This window comes from Thamnophis elegans, chromosome 11 (assembly GCF_009769535.1).
Source record: "Thamnophis elegans isolate rThaEle1 chromosome 11, rThaEle1.pri, whole genome shotgun sequence".
In the NCBI taxonomy this organism is placed as follows: Eukaryota; Metazoa; Chordata; class Lepidosauria; order Squamata; family Colubridae; genus Thamnophis; species Thamnophis elegans.
In genome coordinates, this window is record NC_045551.1 from 29,176,546 (window position 1) to 29,199,026 (window position 22,481).

At 40.6% G+C, this 22,481-nt stretch overlaps 2 protein-coding genes across 2 annotated transcripts in view; both read right to left on the minus strand.

Moving 5' to 3' along the window:
* The window catches only part of LOC116514680 (CD99 antigen-like), a 36,520-nt gene that overhangs the window by 11,018 nt on the left and 3,021 nt on the right, over window positions 1–22,481 (minus strand). The window contains exons 2-5 of the mRNA XM_032226326.1: window positions 11,743–11,784; window positions 10,191–10,229; window positions 9,350–9,382; window positions 1,803–1,874 (exon numbers count right to left, since the gene is read on the minus strand). Of these exons, the coding sequence (XP_032082217.1) occupies window positions 1,803–1,874; window positions 9,350–9,382; window positions 10,191–10,229; window positions 11,743–11,784 (186 nt within the window). The remainder of the gene's footprint in view (window positions 1–1,802; window positions 1,875–9,349; window positions 9,383–10,190; window positions 10,230–11,742; window positions 11,785–22,481) is intronic.
* On the minus strand, window positions 5,445–7,210 carry LOC116514679 (uncharacterized protein K02A2.6-like). The gene has a single exon (XM_032226325.1). The coding sequence runs from the start codon at window positions 6,259–6,261 to the stop codon at window positions 5,515–5,517; it is 747 nt and encodes a 248-aa protein (XP_032082216.1). The 5' UTR covers window positions 6,262–7,210; the 3' UTR covers window positions 5,445–5,514.

Here is a 22,481-nt window from a genome sequence, read left to right on the forward strand (position 1 = left end):
AAACTATGGCTAATTGCCCTCCTGATATTAGTAGCAGATGACATAATTATATCCAGAATTTCTTCATAGTAATCATAACTGATTTTTTTAAAGATTTCTATGGATTTATCAATTAAAAAAAATGTATTCACTTAGATTGTACAACTGAAGTGATTTAAAAACAGCATTATTTATCAAGTACAAAATACAAAGAATATTATTTACAAAAATTGTATTAATTCAGACACTACATACAGCAGAACAGATCAAGATGATTCAATGACACTCCACATACAGGGACAAATTAAGTCCCAGAAGGGAAGAGTCATAAGAATAAAAATGCCGAAGAGCAAAGGGGCCGTGCTCTTATAATGCATATAGGAGTTGAAGACAAGTACATATGTATCACAATCTAATCTGATTAGGGTGAGATGGCAGACAGAAAGATGAGAAAGCTCTCCAAGGGATATGGCACAAGCAAGAAGTATTTGACTGCTACTGTGAAGATGTTTCCATCCAACAGAAGCTGACAAAAGCCTTTCTCAACCAGAATACAGACTCATAAGAGTTGGAAGGGACCCTGGAGGTTTTCTGGTTTGTAATTTATTTTAACCACAAACACAATCAGATCAAATCCTAATTAATACTAGAATAGTATAAGTATGTAACATTCCACCAACACTGACAGGGAGGAAGAAATGAAAGACAAAAGCAAGAGTGGCTTGTGTTACGCCTACAACTTTAAATATCAGCAGCATTACTAGAAGCCAGCGTGAGTTAAAAACAGATCATGCCAGACAAATCTTATTGTCTTTTTTGATAAAGTAACCAAATTTCAGCAAAATGATGTGGACTTGGACTTCAGCAAGAATAGCACAATCAGAGATAGACAGTACCACCACCAGATAGATTCTCAGTTGGCTCAGCAACTGCACTCAGTGGGTAGTCCTCACTGGAACTACATCTATATGAAGGGAAGCATGTAGGATACCTCAAGATTGGGTCTTGGATCGAGTACTCCCCAACATCTTCATAAATGAGATGTGCGTTAAAAGGGGAACTCATTAAATTTGCAGATGACACCAAGCTTGGGGGAATTGATAATACTTTGAAAGTTATACTCAAGATTCAGAATAATCTTGACAGATTTGAGCATTGGGCCTAAGATGCAGTTTAGTGATGAGAAAATTAAGATCCTGTACTTAACAAGGAAAAATTAAATGCATAGGTTTAAAATAGGTCAACATCAATAGAAGGATAGCATCAAGACAACAAGAAGTGATAGTACTGCCTTACACTGTACTAGTGAGACCACACTTGGAATAATGCTTCCAGTTCAGGTCACCACAATAAAAAACAGATGTTGACACTCTGGAAAAGGTGCAAAGAAGAGCAACAAAGATGATAAAGGGTCTGAAGGCTAAATCGAATGACAAACAGTCGACGGATCTAGTTATGTCTATTGTATGGAAAAGAAGAATCTGTGGTGCTTCTTCCAGGACTTGAAGACCTGTCACAAAGAAGAGAGGATTGACTTATTCTCTAGAGGCAGTCCTGTACCAGAGAGCAAGGGTGGAAGCTTATCAAAGAAGTTACAACACATAAATTTTCTGACAGTGAGAACAATTAATCAATGGAATAACTTGCTTCCTGTGGTTGTGGGTGCTCCATTACTAGGATTTCAAAATAGACTGGGCAACCATTCGACTGAGATGCTATAAGTCTCCTGCCTTGAGTAGGGGGTTTGACTTCCAAAGTCCCTTTCAACCCTATGATTCTATGAGTAGGCACGAAAGATATACTTTTTTGGGGGAAAAACTTACCTCCACTGTGGCCATGACTCCCAGGTTTGGGCTGAGGAGGTGGTGCTGTTGGTTTTGGGGAATCATCGTCACCTATTGATAAAGAAAAAAAGTACAACTTTCAAACTAGAAAATATATTTATTTAGAAAATTTATGTGGCTGCCAAATTTACTCTTGGTGATCCTGTGGCTCAATAATCTGATCAGCCACTTGATGGACTCCCTATCACTATGGGGTCTCTTATGCTTATTGGCAGAACCATGCCTTCAGAGGCTTGTGAAAGAGTGTCAAAGTGAGGACCATTCTGCAGGGATGATGCTCCATAGGGAGAGAACTACTACAGAGAAGGACCTTATTCTTGGTCCTACTAAATGGTCCTCCTTAGGAGACAGGAACCCATAGCATTCCCTACCATGGTTGGTTGGGTAGATATGATTGGGAAAAGACAGTCCTTTCAAAATCAAAAATAATTTAATACTATTATAGAATTAGAAAATTGCTACCTGTTTATCTGAATTAATTAAACAAAATAAATATCTTGGTAAGTTTAGCTACAATGAAAAAAAATTATGTACACAGAGTTACATATGTTCTGTTCAAATGCCATCATGTATTTAAAATCTGATATGTTGCTGGATGTATTTGATTCCCTCATGTAACCCCTCTGTTTTGGCTTTTAGTGGGCTTTTAAAGTCAAATTTAAGATGCTACTTATCATCTATAAAGTTCTTTATACATATCGTGGCTATGATATGATTTGTATGTGAATTACATGCAGTTACACTTCTCAATTTTACCATAAATCAGAAAGAGGAAATAAAGTGTGTAAGGCCACATGTGAGAAGAATACAGGAAAATAATATGAAAAGGAGTCCTGATAAAATGGAGTCTTCTGAGCTGATACTGATTTGGATGGAAATAAATGTCTCTTCTTGAAGGAGGACATATTCCCTAACCTTTTAGCTCAGTAATACGTGTTCTGATTAGATCATGCTAGATTACTGCAATAAATTACAAGTGGAAAATCTTTAAAGAAAGCACAAAACCTTTAACTCATACCAAATTCAAAAACAAAAAGCTCAGCCATCTAAGTATATTTACTTTCTTCACAGGCTTTTAATTTTTTATCACTGTCCTTCTTATTGCCAAATATTTTAAAATGAGAACAGTGACATGACTGTACCATGAATATAATTCTGAATCTATTCAACCTGACTTCCAATGATGTATCTTGTAAATCTAGCAAAAACAACTTATCCCCACAATCTTAAAGTTAAAGGATAAATTCAGCCCGTTCGCTCATTTATTCATTCATTAGATTTGTCTCTTTAATGTGATGAAGTACTTAATGTGACTAATAAAAATAGAATTCCAAACTTTACAGGATATATTAATGTTAAAATTAAACACCGAATAAAAATTGTGAGTTTCCAAATTAGATAAAAGCAAATAGATTTTCTAAATGTGAAGATGGTTTAGGGGTAAATTCAATTCAAGACTGTCCATTTTGTAGCCTGTATTATTTTCTCATTTTTCACCAATCTAATTGTAATTAGTTATTAAGACATAAAAGGGAAGTGTATCAGCTTTTAAAAACAAACCAATGGATTTTCTTTGGCCTGCTATCCAGAAAAAATGCTTAAATGATCAACTCTATATGAATGGCTCCAAATAAATAGAAAGATAATAAAAGCTCTCTCTGTTCACACATGCAGATTTTATTACCTTAATATACAGCACACTCATTTATACAGAGGCTGGAAAGTTGATGCTTTTCGGGGGTTTTAAGACTGGATTTTTTTTAAGACACTGAGCAAGGTCAATAACTAGAAAAAATGTTGCAGTTACTGCAGCTTTTGGAGAAGGAGAGAGTCTCCCACCTTAGTGCTAATACATAAAAGGTGGGGACAGTAACCAATAAAATAGATAATTCACATGAACCAGGAATACACTGTGTATCTCAGTAATATAAGCTCCCTTACAGAGTCAGATTTAGAATGTGTATACAATCAAGTTGCAGACAAATCCCTTCTATGGATATCTGGAAGCCTGTGAGAAGGCCAATTTTCTACCACCCTCAAGATTTTCTAGCAAACACAATCTGCTCCCCACTTCCCATGTTTGTAGTTGGGAAAAACTAGTTTGATGGGGGCTTTTGTTCAGTTACTTTTCTCAGAAGCATCAGCTGGCTGTGGAGAATCCAAAGAAAAAAAATTAAGTCCATTGAATCTTGTGACATAAAAGTTTCTCAACCATAAGAAGGAATGTAATCTAAACCAAAGTTGTATATTCAAAGAGAAGTTAGCCAAATTATGGATCAGGAAACTGATTTATTTATTTATTTATTTATTTATTATTTATTTAATCGATTTATAGGCCGCCCAATCCCAGAGGACTCCGGGCGGCTTACAACGAAAAAAAAAGAAATAATAAAAAATGAAAATAAAAACAGGTTAAAATCAACACGCATACATTCGTTACAATCGGGGCTGGACCTCAACAATGAGGTCAACAGCCCCAGGCCTGCTGGAATAGCCAGGTTTTAATAGCTTTTCTAAAGGCCATGAGAGTGGGTAAGGTCCGGATTTTATTTTCCAAGTGCACAAGGCAAAAAGTGCGTATTTTTCAAAGCATTTTTCCTTGAGCTTATTTTTCTTTTTGGATGGCTCTTTGTTTCCACTTACTCTCTGAATCCAAACTGTTAGATCGGCGGCAGGAAAGACGAAGAGGCGTCTGAGGTAACCTTCAAACAGTTTATTACAGGCAAGAACAGAAACTGTGAGTAGACCGGCACTTCTCCTCCGTCTGACAGCCTTTTATACTGAGCTGTCAGACGGACGAGCCAATAGCCTTGCGTATGACAGCCCGGCAACCGGCAGGCGCGTCTGATTGGCTAAGATGCGCCTGGCTGCTGTCGAGCTGTCATTCGTAAGTCCGAGGACTTACGAGGCTACAACACTGCTTCCCCCCCCAGCGATGCGCATGCGTCAGAAATGGCGCAGGCGTAGTCGCGTAAGTATGCAGGGGGACAGCGGACACGCCCTGAACGCCTCAGTTGGACTGCAGGCGTCGACTGGAGAGGATGTCCCTGTAAGAGCTCCTCCCTTCGGGGAGTGGAGCTCCAGGTGACGTCAGAAGAGCAACCCGATTGCGAAGGAGGGAGCCAAGAAGGAGGTAGGCTGGGCGAAGGGGGCGCGGCCGAGGATGGCGGTGGATTTTGAATAGGCCAGTAAGCGGCCTGGGGCTGGGGAGGACTGGGCCTAAGGAGGCCTAACAAGTTGGGATTGTGGATTGCGGGCTCGGATGGAGAGGGGGAAGAAAAGCCAACGAAGGGTTGATGCGACCCGGAGGCCATGGTAGGCTGGCCTGAATATGTGAAGGCCTTAGGATTGGCTATTTGCGTCCCTTGTTGCGGAACTGGGGCCGGTTGCGAGGCGTTGGTGGCCGGCCTCTGCAGGACGGTTTGAGCTGGATCTTCGTTGTTGTGGCAGCTCCTCAATTGATCCAGGTGCTGCCGCCATACGGCGCCATCGGATATTCTGGCCCTGTAGGAGACAGGTCCTGTTACTTTGATGATGGTGGCAGGCACCCATTGAGGATCCCCAGAATAGTTGCGAGCCCAAACATTGTCCCCAGGAAGGAAGGAACGGGAGGGAGACCCCAGGTTGCCAGGCTGAATTCCTGAATAGACGGGATGTAGTCTATCCAGGGTGGTCCGCAGGCGCCGGCCCATCAGCAGTTCCGCGGGGCTTTGTGGGTTAGGGGGCAAGGTGTGGAGTGCTGTGCCATTAAGTACGCATCCACCCTTGCCTGCCAGTCGCCTCGGTTCATGCGGCCCAAAGCCTCCTTGGCCGATCGGACCGCCCTTTCCGCCCGGCCATTGCTGGCCGGATGGTAAGGGGCGACTGGCACATGGCGGATCCCTTGGGCGGCCAGGAATGTTTGGAAGGCCGTAGATGTGAATTGCGGGCCGTTGTCAGACACAACTGTGTCCGGCAACCCATGGGTAGCAAACAACCATCGCAGGGCCCGCACCGTGCTCTCGGCTGTGGTGGAGTGCATTAAGATCAGCTCCACCCAGCGAGAGTATGCATCTACAGCCACCAAGAATACCTGGCCGTGGAAGGGGCCCGCAAAGTCTATGTGGATGCGGGACCAGGGCCCGCGTGGCATCTCCCACTCCCGGGAGGGGGAGGAGGGGGGAGATGGGCGAGATTCCTGGCAGGTAATGCAGCGGGTGACCCAGGCCTCGATCTCGGAGTCTAAGCTGGGCCACCAGACGTAACTGCGGGCCAGCGCCTTCATGCGCGCGACCCCGGGGTGATCGGCATGGAGCTGCTGCAGGACTTGTTTGCGTAGGACCGATGGGATGACCACGCGGTCACCCCAGAGGAGGCAGCCTGAGTGGAGGGAGAGTTCCAGCTGAAGGCCCGGCAGTCTGGGTGTAGAGCCTCTGTAGGCCACCCTCTCAGGACCCATGCCATGACTTTGGACAAGACAGGGTCAGCTCGAGAGTGGGAGGCCACATCAGTGCAGGTTAGGGGCAAGTCCAGCTCGGCAATGGAGAGGACTGAGGGGCATGGAACCGACTGGGGGTCCTCGCAAGGGAGGGGGCAGCGATTAAGGGCATCCGTATGCCCTAAGTGCTTGCCCGGATGGTAGCATAGGGCATAGGAGTACGCAGCCAGGAACTCCGTCCAGCAGGTCATCCTAGGGGATAGGATGGGGGGGTCGGCCTATCACCAGCCAGAAGCCCAAGGAGAGGCTTGTGGTTGGTGTAGAGTGTAAAGTGCCAACCATAGAGATAGTCGTGGAACTTTTTAACCCCGGACACCGCAGCCAGAGCCTCCTTGTCAATCTGGCTGTAGTTCCTCTCGGCGGAGGAAAGTGTCCGGGAGTAAAAAGCTATGGGGGCTTCTGAGCCGTTGGGAAGGACGTGGCTCAGAACTGCCCCCAAACCCACGGGGGAGGCGTCACAGGCCAAAGTCAGGGGCAGCAAAGTCAGTATTGTACTAAGACTGCCTCTGACGTCAGCAGGGATTTGACAGCCGCAAACGCATGCGTTTTGCGGCTGCCCCAGCACCAGGCTGCAGATCGGTCGAGCAACCGATGCAGCAGCTCAGCTAGTGACGCCTTGTGAGGAATGAATGGCGCGTAAAAATTTAAAAGGCCGAGGAACGCTTGAAGCTGCGCCTTTGAGGTTGGGGGGGGGTGCGTTCCTTATGGCGGCAATCTTAGAAGGGGTGGGGTGGATTCCCTTGGCGTCTATCAAGAAGCCCAGGAATTCCACTTGGGGCACAGCAAAGGAACATTTGCTGCGCTTCAATTTTAAGCCCACGCCCCTAAAACGGTCGAGGAAATTCCTTAAGACTTTGATGAGGTCTGAGCGGCTGCTTGCAGCGATCAGGACGTCATCAAAGTAGGGAACAACGCCAGGGAGCCCATGGAGCAACCGTTCCATGAGGCTCTGGAAGATCCCTGGGGCAACGGATACGCCGAATTGGAGGCGGCGACAGCGGAAAGCCCCCCGGTGGGTGACGATGGTCTGGGCAGCCGCCGCATCGTCATCCACAGGGAGCTGCTGGTAGGCCTGCGCCATATCCAGTTTGGAGAAAATGCAGCCCTGCCTTCTGCGTACCCTCTGAGGCCAGGTTGACAGACACCGCAGGGGTGGCAGGCACACCCTCGGTCAGAGTATAGCAATCTTCACGGCTCGGCTGCGGGCGTCTGGACGGTTGACTCTTGGGAGGAGGAGGTGGACCGTAGACTGGAGGTTGTTCGGCTGGTGAGAGAGGAGGCAGGGCGGCCCGGCAGACCTGTGCTAAATGACCCTTCTTGCCGCATCGCGGCAAACTGCGGTCTTGAATGGGCAGGTAGACCGGGTATGCGAGCCTCCGCAGCCCAGGCAAGCTGTAGAGACGGCAGGAGCGTGGATCAGCGCCGGCGGTTGTTGTTGTTGAGGTTGGCGAGGGGTGGCCCGTAGGCGATCCACCTGGTTAGAATAGACTTGTTCCAGCAACGGTGCCAGTTCATCAATCAAATTAGTGATGTAGGTAGAAGGTTGTGGTGGAGAGGGGTCAGGACCTGGTAGGGCTGGCAATGCAGGCATAATGGAAGAAGCGGCTGCGTGAGGCAGATAACGGTCGATCTCTACTGAAGATAGGTCGGCTAGTTGGGCGGCCCTGGCTTCGTCTATAGCGTATACTAGGGTTACTTTAGGCTTCCCTAGGAGTCGGCGCCTCAGGAATATATCCTTGAGGCCACACACAAATTGTTCTGCTAAGTTGTCTTCCAAATCAGGGAAGTCACATTGCGCCACGGCGACTCGCAGAGCCTGCAAGAATTGATTGACCGATTCGGAAGGCTTCTGCACTCGCCTGCGGTAGGCGAATCGGTGGGTGATCTGAGATGGGGTAGGGGCATAGTAGGCTGGGAGCCCTTTGGTTAATTCTTCCCAAGACAGATCATAAACAGCCCTAGGGGCAGCGAATGAATGGGCCGTTGCGAACATCTCAGGGCCGCAGGCGGTTAGGAAAAATCTGCACTTTCTGGCCTGAGAGTAGCCTTGCCGGTTGTTGGCGATGAGAAAGCATTCAAATCTTTCTAAGAATGCTGCCCAGGACTCTCCGGCAGCTCCGAACGGAGCAAAGGCTGGCATGCCGGCCATAACGGTTTGCGGCTGAGGCGATTTGGCGAGGCGGCTGAGGCGCGGTTTTTTTGTCCGGTCTACGCGCCTAACACGATCGTTGCTTGCCCTCTAGGTCGTGCTCAGAGCCAGAGATCTCACCTTCGTCGCCAGTGTTAGATCGGCGGCAGGAAAGACAAAGAGGCGTCTGAGGTAACCTTCAAACAGTTTATTACAGGCAAGAACAGAAACTGTGAGTAGACCGGCACCTCTCCTCCATCTGACAGCCTTTTATACTGAGCTGTCAGACAGACGAGCCAATAGCCTTGCGTATGACAGCCCGGCAACCGGCAGGCGCGTCTGATTGGCTAAGACGCACCTGGCTGCTGCCGAGCTGTCATTCGTAAGTCCGAGGACTTACGAGTCTACAACACAAACTACCCCCCCATCCCGGCCATCATATTCACCTGAGTTTTCTAATGAATTCTGAATATTATAAACCAACATTGTTGATGGCCATTTGGGTCTTGGTGGGATGAAATCTGATAACATGCCTCCAAAGACATAAAGTTCTGATTATCAATATACTGGATCTTAAGTTCTCCTGATGTTTTTTAAACAATCGAAGTGAAAAGGGCAATGCTCCTATAATGTAAGTAATAGATGAAGATAAGTACAAATGTATTACACAGTCTAATCTGGAGGTGGCAGGCAGAGAGGCAGAAGAAAACCTTCTAAAGGGCATGGCATAAACAAGAAGTATTCATGGGTTACTGTGGAAGACATTTCCCCCCAAGATACAGAGGTTGGCAAGAGCCATTCTCAACCAGTTTTCTTAAATATGGTTGTCTCAGTTATACTTATACTATACAAAACTATTACTTAGGAAAGTAGGGTAAATTCTAACAAGTGCTATTTTGAGCAACTTCTTCTAATGCTTACCAAATACAGCATCTTCTAAGTTGAAGCCATCATCTAGACAGAAAAAACTATTAGATATCAATGTCCCATGTAGAATAACCAAACAAAAGGCTAGTAGTCATGCATGAAAGGAAATGTACATAAATATAATAGAATTTAGACAATGAAAAACAAACAAATCTATTTGCAGAAGTAAATGGGACAAATGTTAGAGAAATATATTAATTTGATGAAAACTCAAAAGTTTCCTAGAACTCCACTGATATTTCTCACAATCATTTTAAGAGTTTTCTTATATTAATAGGAAAAGAACATCCAAAATGATTCAAGACAAATATCTATTAAGAGCATTAATAAGTCAACTTATAAATTGTGGCAGAGTGGTTAGAATCCAGCCCAACTCTGATGGGGCTCAAGGTTGATTCAGATTTCCATTCTTCTGAGGTCAGTAATATGAGGACCCAGATTGTTGGGGGCAATATGCACACGTGTAAATTGCCCGGAGAGTGCTATAAAGCACAATGGGGCGATATGTAGGTCTAAGTACTATGTGTTTCTACTGCTAAATAAAGCAACATAAAAATATTTGATTTTCTTCAAAAAAAACTTCCGCATTTTAAATCCATCGTTTAAAAAAAAACTCATATGGTAGCTAGGACTAATAAGAACATATGAGAATACTCACACATTGACTAGGAAACAGCAAACTATAAATATTTAATTTTACTTCTATTGGTCTTCAACTTTCCTCAAAATTAAAGGAGTATATTTTTGGACCATAGCCATTTATTTTCAAATACAATCACATTCACAAAATAAAACTGTTCCCAAAAAAATGCTTACTGCAAAAATCTATACTTACCTGTTTTTTTGGTAACTGCACTAGGCCTTTTAGTAGGAGCTAAAATATAAAAGTAGAATATAATTGGTTACAAAGATCTATTAAAGCAGAACAGAATAAACATTTATTCCTTAAATCCTTGTTTGTAGTCCTTCAGAAATGAAAATTGGTGGCATGATTTTATATAACTCTGAAGTGAAAAAGCACTAAAAGACACTATATAATCTTTCAAAAGTACTCTCATTTAATGAATAGAAAGCAAAAAAACCAACTACCCCACCCATTATTTTGTTTATTGTAAGCACCGATGCTCCAAAAATATGCCCCATCATCATAAAATGGCTCATCCCTGCAACAGAGTGATGCTAAACTGATTTTGTAATAACTAAATCTACAAGTAAACACAGATTCAATGTTTAAAAAATCTTCCCAATCTCAACAGAAAGTTGAAAAAAATATGTGATGGTGCTGGAGATTCTAATTTCTATCAGCAGGATGATTGTCTAAAAATATGGTCAAAAGAGGACCAATTTGGTTAGTAGAGGATGCCACCAAAGGAAAGTTAAGGTTTCACAGTGAGCTGCATCCAAACTGGGGCTTTAGGGGAGAAAAAGCACTGCTGAAAATAAAATCTCCAAAATTTACATGAAAGACAGTTAGGTAGCTCTGAGTGTTGTTTATTGTTCCATTCTAAGACACTCTCCTTTATGTCTCCTAGAAATTTGTGTTGAAATATATTAAGTTATCCCATGGTTCCCTGTGCACAAATAGCACAAGAGGAAAATACAAACAGAGACATATTATTTTATGTGCCATACATAATGAAATACGGTTCTTTGCTATGGTTATTGCTAATAAACAGGTTGAAAAGCATTTCAAATGCCATGTTTACCATACTTTATCTATATTTGTTATTCAAGTAAGTCTAATGGAACAGCATAAAGTACATAAGTTTGGGACTGTTTGTCCATCAGTGGAATGGATAAAAATGGAGTATTCAGTGAATATTTAGTGAGCAGAAAAAACCCAAAGGAAAAGAAGATCAAGTTTGATATGAGGTCCTATCCAGCTTGGTTGGGAGGGGTGGGGGGGGTGGAGGGAATTCTCAATGCATCTCTACATAAACAGCCAGGGCAGCTGCTTGAAATGTTTTCCTCTCTTCCTATCTAATCTACCCTATGTTTTCTTTCCTGCCTGACCACATGTCCTAGAATGATGATCCTGATGATATAATATATAACTGGCTTTCTTTAAAAAAAACTAGGTATGGTAACAAGCATATATTTAATACCCTACAAAATTAGCATGCTATACCATTTAGAAAAGCTTAATTTGTAATTTGATGTCTTGCCAGCAAGTTAAAGTTTACTAGCAGAATAAAATGCACTGCTCAAACCAGGAAGATCTTAGGCATCTAGACTGAGCAAGCTATAAAATGATGTAATATTATACAATTCAAGCAAAATCTACAGTAGTTATAATTTGAGTAACATCACATTATAATGTAATAATACTATTACTATAATATGTATAGAAAGTCATTTTCAGGTCTTGTAAGATTATAATTACTTACCTTCAGTTCCAAGTGCATCCTTTAAATCAAATAAATCATCTCCTATTCCACAAAAACAAAAATATTACTGTTTTGCATATTCTACTCAACATTTATTTATGCATAAATAATCATTTATAGCCCATTGCAATTTGTACTGCTTTGAGTAGTTTACAGACACAAACACAAATACATAATATCTAAATTACAAAAGAAAGTTCAGAGAAAAAGCAACAAACTGAACATCTGGGAGGGGCATATTATTCATTCTAACTAAGAGTCTAGTAAAAGAGCTGTTTTAAGGGTTTCTTTAAAAAGGACAGGTAAATGCCATATTAATCTTGGGTGAAAAGATATTTCAGAGGGCAAGCACGAAGACAGAAAAGGCCCACTTTTAGGGTCCCATCAGGAACGTTGTTTAATTGATGGGACTATGCTCAGGCTAACTCTGTCAGTCTATGTGAGTTAGGCAAAAACAGCAGTCCCTCAAATAACCTGGTCCCATGCTATGAAAGGCTGATAACCAGTGATAATAACACCTTGCACTGCACCTGGAAACCTACTGGGATCGAGTACAATTCATGAAGCAGAGGCATATCATGGCTTGCCAATAATTGTCCATGCCATAGCATGCTGTACCAGCCATAGCTTCCAGATCTAATTATGGTTAAAAGCTTGTGAATAAAGACTTTCTTCTGTTCGCTCGATATCCCATTCTTTCTTGTAAGTCTTAAATACATTTCAAAACAGTTCTTCTAGCTCTATTCATACAATGTATTAAAAGGGACAGTTTATCAAATTAATGTAATTATTTGGCTCACATAACACATACCAGCTAAAATCAACTCACTTAAAACAATTGAGAGGGAGAGAGAGAGAGAGAGGGAGGGAGGGAGGGAGGGAGGGAGGGAGGGAGGGAGGGAGAGAGAGAGAGAGAGAGAGAGAGAGAGAGGGTGAGTTAGGTAGTTTAAAGCAGCATTTCCAAAAGTAGTTTACACTTTCTTGGATTCATAACTGCACTGAAACCAGAGTTAAGAGAGAAGCTGAAATGCCCATCTGTTCCTCACATGCTACATTTTGAACAATTCCATTTTTTAAAATTTCCCCAATTATGAGAATACTCTTATAGATAAATGATGACAGGACATTCGAATATTGGGTACAAGTAGCAAACTACAACAATGCCAACATTATGGCCCTAACATGAAATACATACTCAGATGATCAGTGTACATCTATACATGTTAGACATTTGGTGAATTTATTCACAAAGTTGACTGCTAATTCTGTGGAAAATATTTTAAGAAAAAGCACTTTCATATGTCCCAACCATTTTATTTCTTAAGTTCTTCTTTCAAAGGATTTATCCATTGCTTATCACATAAATTGAAATAAAAGAACTGGTGGTGCCCAAATGAGGTCTAATATACTCAACTAAAAGAAAACCAAAGAAAAGAAAAAGAACTATGTGAGTAGAACTGGAAGAAAGAAATATTAATACATGATCATTTGAATAAGTATAAAGTTAACATAGAGAAATATTTTGATTAACAGCATAGACAGTCAGTTTTACATTCTGACTTTACATTAATTCTTATATTTAAACATCTTCCTTTAATAATGCTACTGGAAAAAATGTCCCCCCCCCCCCCCCCGTTACAAGGCTGTGGTATCATAAAAGCCGCAAACTGTTCCAAATCATTCTAAGAAACACCCCTACTGTTTGTTCCCAGTCTCTTTCGTGTACATGGCACCCTTTAAGGCACTTTTGAATTGAAAGGATTAACCAACGATATCACTGTTGCCCAGGGGACGCCCATGGGAGCTCCTTTCATGTCCCCATCAAGCAGCTGGAATGAATGACAGCAGCTTACCCCACTATGCAGCAGCATGCGAGTCTCAAATGCAGGCTTGCTAATCTCCAATCCAGCATCCTAACCATATGAGCCACCATGATCCTACCATTGGTGAAAATAACTTTTACTACCACCATAGACCAGTGTATTCACCGAATTACAGGATATCAATAATTATGTGGACTAGATTATGTACACTATGGCAGGTGTGCCACAGAGATTCCCTGATAGCTGCCTAACTGCCTTTGTTTTATTATTTTAGATTCTTTTAATTAAAAACAATGAAGAGGATACTAGTGAAGCAAATCACCAACCTCATGCATAACTTGTATTTCAGTAATGCTGCTAGGTGCCACATAGAGTCAATCTTAGAAAATAAAATGTTGCGTGATCACACATTTATCGATAAATTACTATTTTGTTAATGGTCAAACTAACTCTTGCCACCACTATGTGAGAGTACCGTAATATTTTCTCAAAATTCCAAAGATGCTTACAGGTAGGAAAAAGATTGGGAATTTATGTTCCACAGCTGCTGGTTGAAGAGAATTTTGAACAGAGGGGAAGGAAATCTCCATGAATAGAATTATCTTCAGCAACAAAAATTAGCAACCTGTTCACACATCTTATTAAGTAATTTTAGACCTTCAATCCTTTGATATATATGAGTGTTGAGACCATTTGGACAGTGGGTTCACCACACATAAAGTCAAATGGAACAATATATTTTAGTGTTTAATTTTTGCCAGATGCTCAGCAACTGATTTTCACTCATCAATCAAGCTAAAAAGTAGATGTGCATAAATTCCAACATAAAATATGTTCTACAGGACCAAAACTGTTCAGTCAAAATACTTCACCAACTTTGGTTTACAAACCAATCAGGGAAGAGGGAAACAGAAATTTAAAGTAGATGCCTTCTTCAACTAGTCTATCAAAACCTTTTTTATATGTTTGGGAGGGGCGCGATGACTCAGCAGTTAAAGACACTTGTCAGCTGGAAAGCCTAGCAGTTTGAAAGCATGCAAATGAAAGTAGATAAATGGGTACCACTTTGGATGGAAGGTAACACCATGCCTTCCATGCACCTTGGTGTCTAATCATGCTAGCCACATGACCACAAAAATGTCTTCAGACAACTTTGGGTCTCTCAGCTAAGAAATGGACATAAGCATCTAGAGTCTAACACGACTGGACATGACTGGACTTTTACTTTATATCTTTATTATTTGATTATGGAAATCAGCCCACACCACAGAAAAATCAACCACCTGAGAGTGAATCTAGCATAATGCAGTTGGCACTTTCCCATTCTTAACTGTATTGGGAAGGTAGCACCTTGTATCTTACCAGTAAGGATGGGCAAAATGATCATGCATGAATTGTTCTGCACTCAGAATAGCTATTTTGGGATGGCTTGTGCCCAAACTGATAATGAACATTTAGATTGGATATGCAATGAAACAAATAATGCAGTTGTTTTAGGCAGAAATGTTTGGGATCGACAGCAGGAAAAATTAAGGCTGATGCTGACACTAGCAACAACAACCTAGGACAGTGATGGCTAACCTTTTTCTCGTTTGCCAAAATCGCACACACGTATGCGATGGCATGCGTGCACATGCCCACACCCATAATGCAATGCTCCCTAAAGCCTCCTGGGACCAAAAATGGGCCACACAGACCCCCACACCCTATTTTGGGCCTAGCACGCCTTCCTGAAGCCTCCTGAAACAAAAAATGGGGTGCGCTCCCGCACATGTGACTCTTCCCCCATGCATGCACATGCAATCCCCTATGCATGCATGCACATCTCTTGCGTGCATGGCAGAGACCCGAAAATCAGCTGGCCAGCAGGAGATACATACACATGCGCGGTGGAGCTGAGCTGGGTGATAGCTCATGTGTCCGCAGAGACGGCTCCATGTGCCATCTGTAGCACGTGTGCCATAGGTTCGCCATCATGGACCTAGGAGAAGCAGGGGAGAAAAGAAGGTACCAAGAAGCTTGGGGCACAGGAAAGCACCATGTCCCTTGACTTTGAAGAAGAGTAGCTGATAATTTGCATTAGCCTTGCCCTACTCAGTCCATAAAATTACTTTGAGTCCCTACAGGTTTCTGTATCTTATAAAAAAAATGTTTTTTTAGTGATTCATGGCTGATTCAGAAAGGTTCAACAGAACTTACAGCATGTAATGTTTGTTGCAGAATAACAAGTTGTAACATCGTCAGTCATTTCATACTAAGCAGAAATGTATAGGCATCATTCATCCCAATGAGGCAAAGAAATCCTGGCAAGATGTTTAACATAGCCTGCCAAGCAGCATTTTTAATTAGGTCTGCAGTAAGTGAAGTTAGGATGACTCAACTCTTCACTGCAGTGTTGCTAGAGTGCATCAAACAGGAGGATCAACCAAAGAGAAAAAAGAAAGGCGCAGATATGAACAGTTTATCCTGAAAAAAACCTTCTTTAAGTCAATCTTGAAAACCATTGATCAAATCTTTGTTTTCTATAAATGATAAAAACAAATATATCTAAGACTTCCAAGGAGAGAGACCAGTATTTTCATGGACTGAAGGGCACTAAAAGCGGAAAATAAAGGAGAGGTCAGACAATGAACAGATTTCTATTGCAAATTTGTATGGAGGCTGACACTTTGCAGTTTGGTCATAATTTTTTTAAGAACAGAAAGAAAAGAATGACGCCACCAAGTTTCTCTGAAATATATCTAAATTATATTATGAATTATATTATGAATTATATCTAAATTGCTGATTTGTGATGTTTCACAAGTTTTTACCATTTCTCTTATGCATTATGCTAGATAAGTTAAGAGAAGCTGAAATTAAATCTAGAGAGAATAAATGTTGTGGTTAAATAGAAAATTGGATTTGGAACTTGATGCAAAACCTATTTTGGATGGAACTTTATTCTTTCAGAAAGATCTGTTTTTTGTTTCACAGTGTTATCATTAAATTTGCACTGGAGTCTGAGCTACATAGTGTTATATATTACTTCTAGCTAATACAACTTCTGTTACAATACCCTAATTGCATTAAAATACTTTCCACAATACCTAGAACCTTCTCTTTCCAAACCTTGCCTACCTCTTGAAGAAAGTTAGCACCCACTCCTCTCCTAGAAGAATGAAATATTTTGAGAAATATTAAAAAGGCAACCTCCAACCTCCATTTTGTCTCCAGTGGAACTGAACCAGATAGATATTTCTTCCAACATTCTGAAAACTGGCAACTGTCTTGTTTTTCATTTAACAAGCTAATTTGAGTGATTAACTCAGCAGAAAGCTGGCCCTAAATTTAATACTTAAAAATTTAAAATATTAAACAATACTTGAGGATAAAAATAAAATTTTATAATACAATCTAAATGAGGAAAAATGGCTATAAAATGGAAATTGTCATATATCTTTTAGACTGTGAATAATATCACATCTCAAAAATATATTGGATCTTTACAAAAATTTCAGAAAAAAAATAATAAAAATGACCAAAGAACTGGAATTACATGTCTATAATTAAAGATTCCACCAATGGAAGCAGACTTTTTTTTTAAAGTAGAACTTTTTAAATTTAATTATCATGAAATAGATATGGCCTTAATCCACATGAGGTTCATTCTTAGTGCTTTTTTAAAAAGTTTCCGTTTAAGCACTAATGGATATTTTGTTATTATTAATTACAATTTCAGTTATTAACTCCAGTTTCTCAAAGTTAATGTTTTCTGTATATGTTGAAATTTAGCTTTATTAATTCCAGCAAGGCCCACGAACTATGTGGGATGATTTATTTTTTAATCCTGCAATCCATTTTGTAACACAGATTTGGAGGAAGGGGATAAAACCCATTGGATTATTCAAGACATACAGAAACACTGATTATGAAAATATTATCCACCAAGGTACTATCCTTTCACGTATGCACTAAAGCAAATTAATTCTCTTGTAATCAAAGATAAAATAATTCCTTTCATTTACTTGAAACAAGGCGTAACATTCTTTAAGCCTCAAACTGTCAGCACCTCTCCATTAAATAATTAGGAAAGAAAGACCACGAGACTCCATGTGTGGAAATCAAGTGTACTTTTACTAATTAAAAATGATTAAAGGCATAGCGAAGCAAAATCTGAATATTTAAGCGCGAAAGCAATTGATATATAGAATAGCCCATTCCCCTCCCCTTGGCATCACAGTTACAGTCCAATCATAATTCTCCCAAGTGTCAGGTGTGAGATAACTTCAAAAGGCATCACGAAGATGGAATGTCGGTGCCGTTAGTCCTGGCGGGAAACTCCCACGCATCCGTAGTCCGAACAGCCGGTGAACTCCAGAACCTTCCTCCAGCACAATGAGTAACCCCTCCCAAATACCATGCCCTCCCTCCCCGTTTCATGGCAGCCGAAGCAACAGCAAAACAGGCTGACACAAACATAGCATTAAGAAAAAATCTTTTAAAAGTTTTTTTAATTTATCTCTTTTGGTTATTGTAAGTATTTTGCAAAACTAAGATTATTATTTCCTGCCTTTGGAATTCATGTTCTTTTTTATTCAAAACTGCAAGTAACAACTAAAACATATAAATGCAAATATAACACTGACATAGATGAGAAATATAGAACTTGTGTGTAAAATACAATTCCCACAATCTCTTTGTAGTGCTATCAAAAAATCATGCACACCCTCTCCTTGATTAGCAACCAAGCTCCTTGATTAAGGCACAAGGCTATAAACCAGTCATGGCAAAACTTTTAGTGCCCAAACCGGACAGCGCACACATGCGCCAGAGTGCTGGAAACCTGATGACCAGCTGGCTGGCACACATGCGCGCCTCAGAACCCACACGACCAGCTGGCTGAATTGGGGCGATGGCACGCGTGCCCACAGAGAGGGATTTGTATGCCACCTCTGGTACATGTGCCATAGGTTCACTATCACAACTATAGACTGCGACACAATGAGTTCTAATCCTTTCTTAGTCCTGAAAGTCAGTTGGGTGACCATTCTGTCTCAGCCAACTCACCTCACAGGGTTGTTACTGCTGTGGGGAAAATAGGAGGAGGAAGCAATATTACATAAGTTTACCATCTTGAGTTATTTGTTAAAATAATAAAGACAGGATATAAATAATAAAAAAACAAACACCAATGATTAAAACAGGGAGAGCAAGAGGTAAAGACACTGAAAGATTACTGGTTGCTGAAGTTTTATTCAGATAAAGCTCTCTTGTCATCTGCCTGATCTGTTTTTTCGGTTCCACCACAAATGCGCGCACAACAAAAGCGCGCCTGACTAAACCGCGGTGACTAAAGTGCGGTGACAAAACCGCGCGACAAATGAACGACTAATTAGCCCTAAAGCGCGCCGACAGAAGCGCGCTGTAACGGAACCCTAAACCTAACCCTAACCCTAACCCTAACCTTAAATTAAATCGCGCTTCTGTCGACGCGCTGTTGTCGGCACGCTGTTGTCAGCGCGCTTTTGACATCACGGTTTTAGCGCCGCGGTATTGTCGGCGCGCTTATGACGTTTGCGCTTTTGTCGGGTCACGGTTTTTTCCCCTTCTCACAAAGTGGAAAGATTGCATAAACAAGCTATCTTTTAGCTGCCTTTTTTCCACTAAGTAGCACTCTCCTAAAAACTACTAACTGCAAGCTGACAAGCTCAACTCTGTGACCTTAATGAGTTGTTTTGAGTGCTAATTGAATAGACCTTGATCAGTTTCACACTGAAGGATTTTGTTGTCAGATGTAAATGTGAGTGTGAGTTGGAAAATGAATTTTATAGCACTGTTACCACCATAGGTAGTTGCCAAACAAAGAATGGCTGTATCAAAATAAGAACTGATTTTCAAGGCAATCTGTTCATCAACTTAATCTATTTTAAAAGTGTTGGACTATTATCTTCCACTTTTCAAAAGTTCAAACTAGTGCATAATCCTCCAGAGCAGCCTGTTATAGAAAACAACAAAACAACAACAACAAAACAAAGACTGCCCCCCCCCCCCCCCCCCCCCCCCGAAACTGACTGAAAAATGGGAGACTCATCACTAAGGTAACATCAGCTCAAGGATGTCATGGAATAAAAATGGACAAACTCTTAGCCATTTTTTGGCTCAATTAATTTTCTTTTGAAAATGAATCTTCAGATAACTGCTATTCATAAAACTGACAGGCAGTTTTACAGATTGTTTTGAAACACACACACACCCCATGAATAATCAAGTGTGAAATGGCAATGTAATACTATATTCACTTCTGCTTTATAACCCACTTTCTTAGGTAATGGCAATAAACTTTACAGGTAGTCCTTGTTTAGCAACCAAATTATAACTGGCATCTCTGTCATTAAGTGAAGGGAGAAAGAAGAAGTGATTTCTTTAGGCCAATTTCTCTTACTTCATCCCCCCTCCTCACAGAGTGGAAAAATTGGTGAGGAAAGGATAGGAAGAGAGTAAGCAAGAACACAATAGAAATACATTGGCTGTTTGCAAACTGCAATCAGTTTTGCTGATGCCACAGCATTTCTTTGATGTTTATTCTCCACTGCTTACTCTCTTGTAATCCCTTCCTCGCCAAAATCTCTGCTATGCAAGTGGGAGGGGGAGAGAAAACCAATAGGTCAAGGCACAGAACAATACAACACATACTGAATGTAATGATTATTATGTGATTGAAGGATGCTGCAAAGGTCGTAAATGCAGGCACTGATCATAACATTTTTTCAGCATGGTTGTAACTTTCAGCAATGGTCCCTGAAACTGAGAACTGCCTAAATAAATACACAATCTTGATAGAGGTATAAGTGATTGTCTGAAGTGATCATCAATCTTTTTCAATTTTTTCTTCTCCAAGATCCTTAGAATGTAACAATTGAAATTGTAGTCCTCTGAATAGAAAAACTCTTAACAAGAAATGTGCAGGAGGATCTGTAGTAAATATGTCTTTTTGGATTTGGAAGTTGCTTTTGATATTATCTACTATGCTATTTTGACCATGGAAAACACAATGAAGCTCTAGATGAAGAAACCAGATTATTATGGAAAAATAAAAATAATATTCCAGCCATCTCGGGTATCCTCATGAATTTCAAACCAGAGGGGTTAGGCTCACTGGACCCTAGGAGCACTCAGTTATGGGTACATCCTTATTAGAAAGGATGATACTACTCCAGTTCATTTTATTTATTATATTTGATCACAAGGCTGCCAGTTATTATTATATCTATTTTCCCATATTCCAATCCAATAACGAACCATATTTAAATACTATTAAGTTTAGTAATGTTGGTGAATAATCTGAAGACCACTAAGTGCTCTGTAAGAACAACACTGCAAATCAACACTGCAAATGAATAGTCTTCATCTTGTGTCCCAATTGGGACTGGTCTTTTCATCAGAAGTTGGTGTGGTCACAAAGCAAGTCATTATGTGACTCAACACAGTTTTATTACCATTTTTACCATGGTTACATGAATCACTATGGTGATTAAGTGAATGTTAAGTGAGTCTGGGTTCCAGAATTGACTCTCCTTATTGGGAGCTATCTGGGAAGGTCAGAAGTTGTGATCACATGACTGCAAGATACTGCAAACATCACAAATGTAATCCAGATTATCAAGCACCAAATTGTGATCTATGACTGCAAGTGTGGTTTGACCATCATAACTTCAAGGCAGATCATAAGGCATTTTTTCTGAGGCTGTTATAACTTCACACTATTGTTAAATGGTCATAAATCAAAAACTATCTCTACAAGCCACTATACTATTTAAGCTACTATTAAAAAGGACTCTGATGCTCTCTTCTCTGCTTTTGCATTAACAATATTGAAATGGATTTCATTTATATCTTGCCTTTTATTTCAAGAAACTTGAGGCACTTTTATTTACTAATTTCCATATTTGTGAAGATTATTATAAAAGTATGGTTATATAACTTCCAAACGCAAGGGAATGCCTTTCCATATCAGTTACTGAGAAATAAAAACAGGAAGCTGCTATTCTGCTTTTATTCTACTTTTAGCTTCTTATACAGATGGTGACTATCAAGGAATGGGTACAAAAATACATCAGCATTTTTGCCTCAGACAGAGCAATTCTGACTATAGTCACACTCAAATCAAGTTTTTCAACTTCATGAAAATTGCCCTAAATTTACCTTTATATCTCTGTCATCAAAATTGGGATTCATGTATGGTCATGATGACCAAACATTCAACATAGAAGTTTATAGAGAAAGAAAAATGTGTTTTTTGTTCACATTGTTCACAAAGCATACAAAAATTTGCCTTAGGCAACATTGGGAACAAGCTACTTTTGCTTTTGAATCCAAGACTTCTTTTTTGCCTGCTGAAAAGGGAAACAAATTTATTACAGGAATCAATTTAAGGGGGGGGAAAGCAGAAAGGCAAGGAAGATAAAGTGCATGAAGAATTGCTTAAGCTATTTATAATGAATTACCGTGAAGTATATAATACACTGCCCCATTGTAGGTAGCAGCGCCCTGAAGTTTGTTTTCAGCTTAAACTTTATTCCAAGCAACAGTGCATTGTTGTTGCCTCGCTGCTTAAAATATAATAATAGTCTTCTCAAATTGCTTCTCTCTTCCTCCACCCAAAAGCACATCATCCTGCATTAAGCAGGGGGTGGAAATATATTTCTTTGAAACCAGGTAGATTATTTGCAGTCTTAATAACTACATAAAGCAAACATAAACCGGACAAACTGTTTAAGAGCTTATCTTCTGACAGAAGCTGGTCTTTTGAATCAGTTTTCTTGTCCTATAATTAGATTCTTAAAAGCAAACATAGAATATTTGCCTGTTGAGCTTACAACTATTAAATGTTATATTGCCCTTTCACTATGGGATAATAACTTTTAAGGCTTTTTT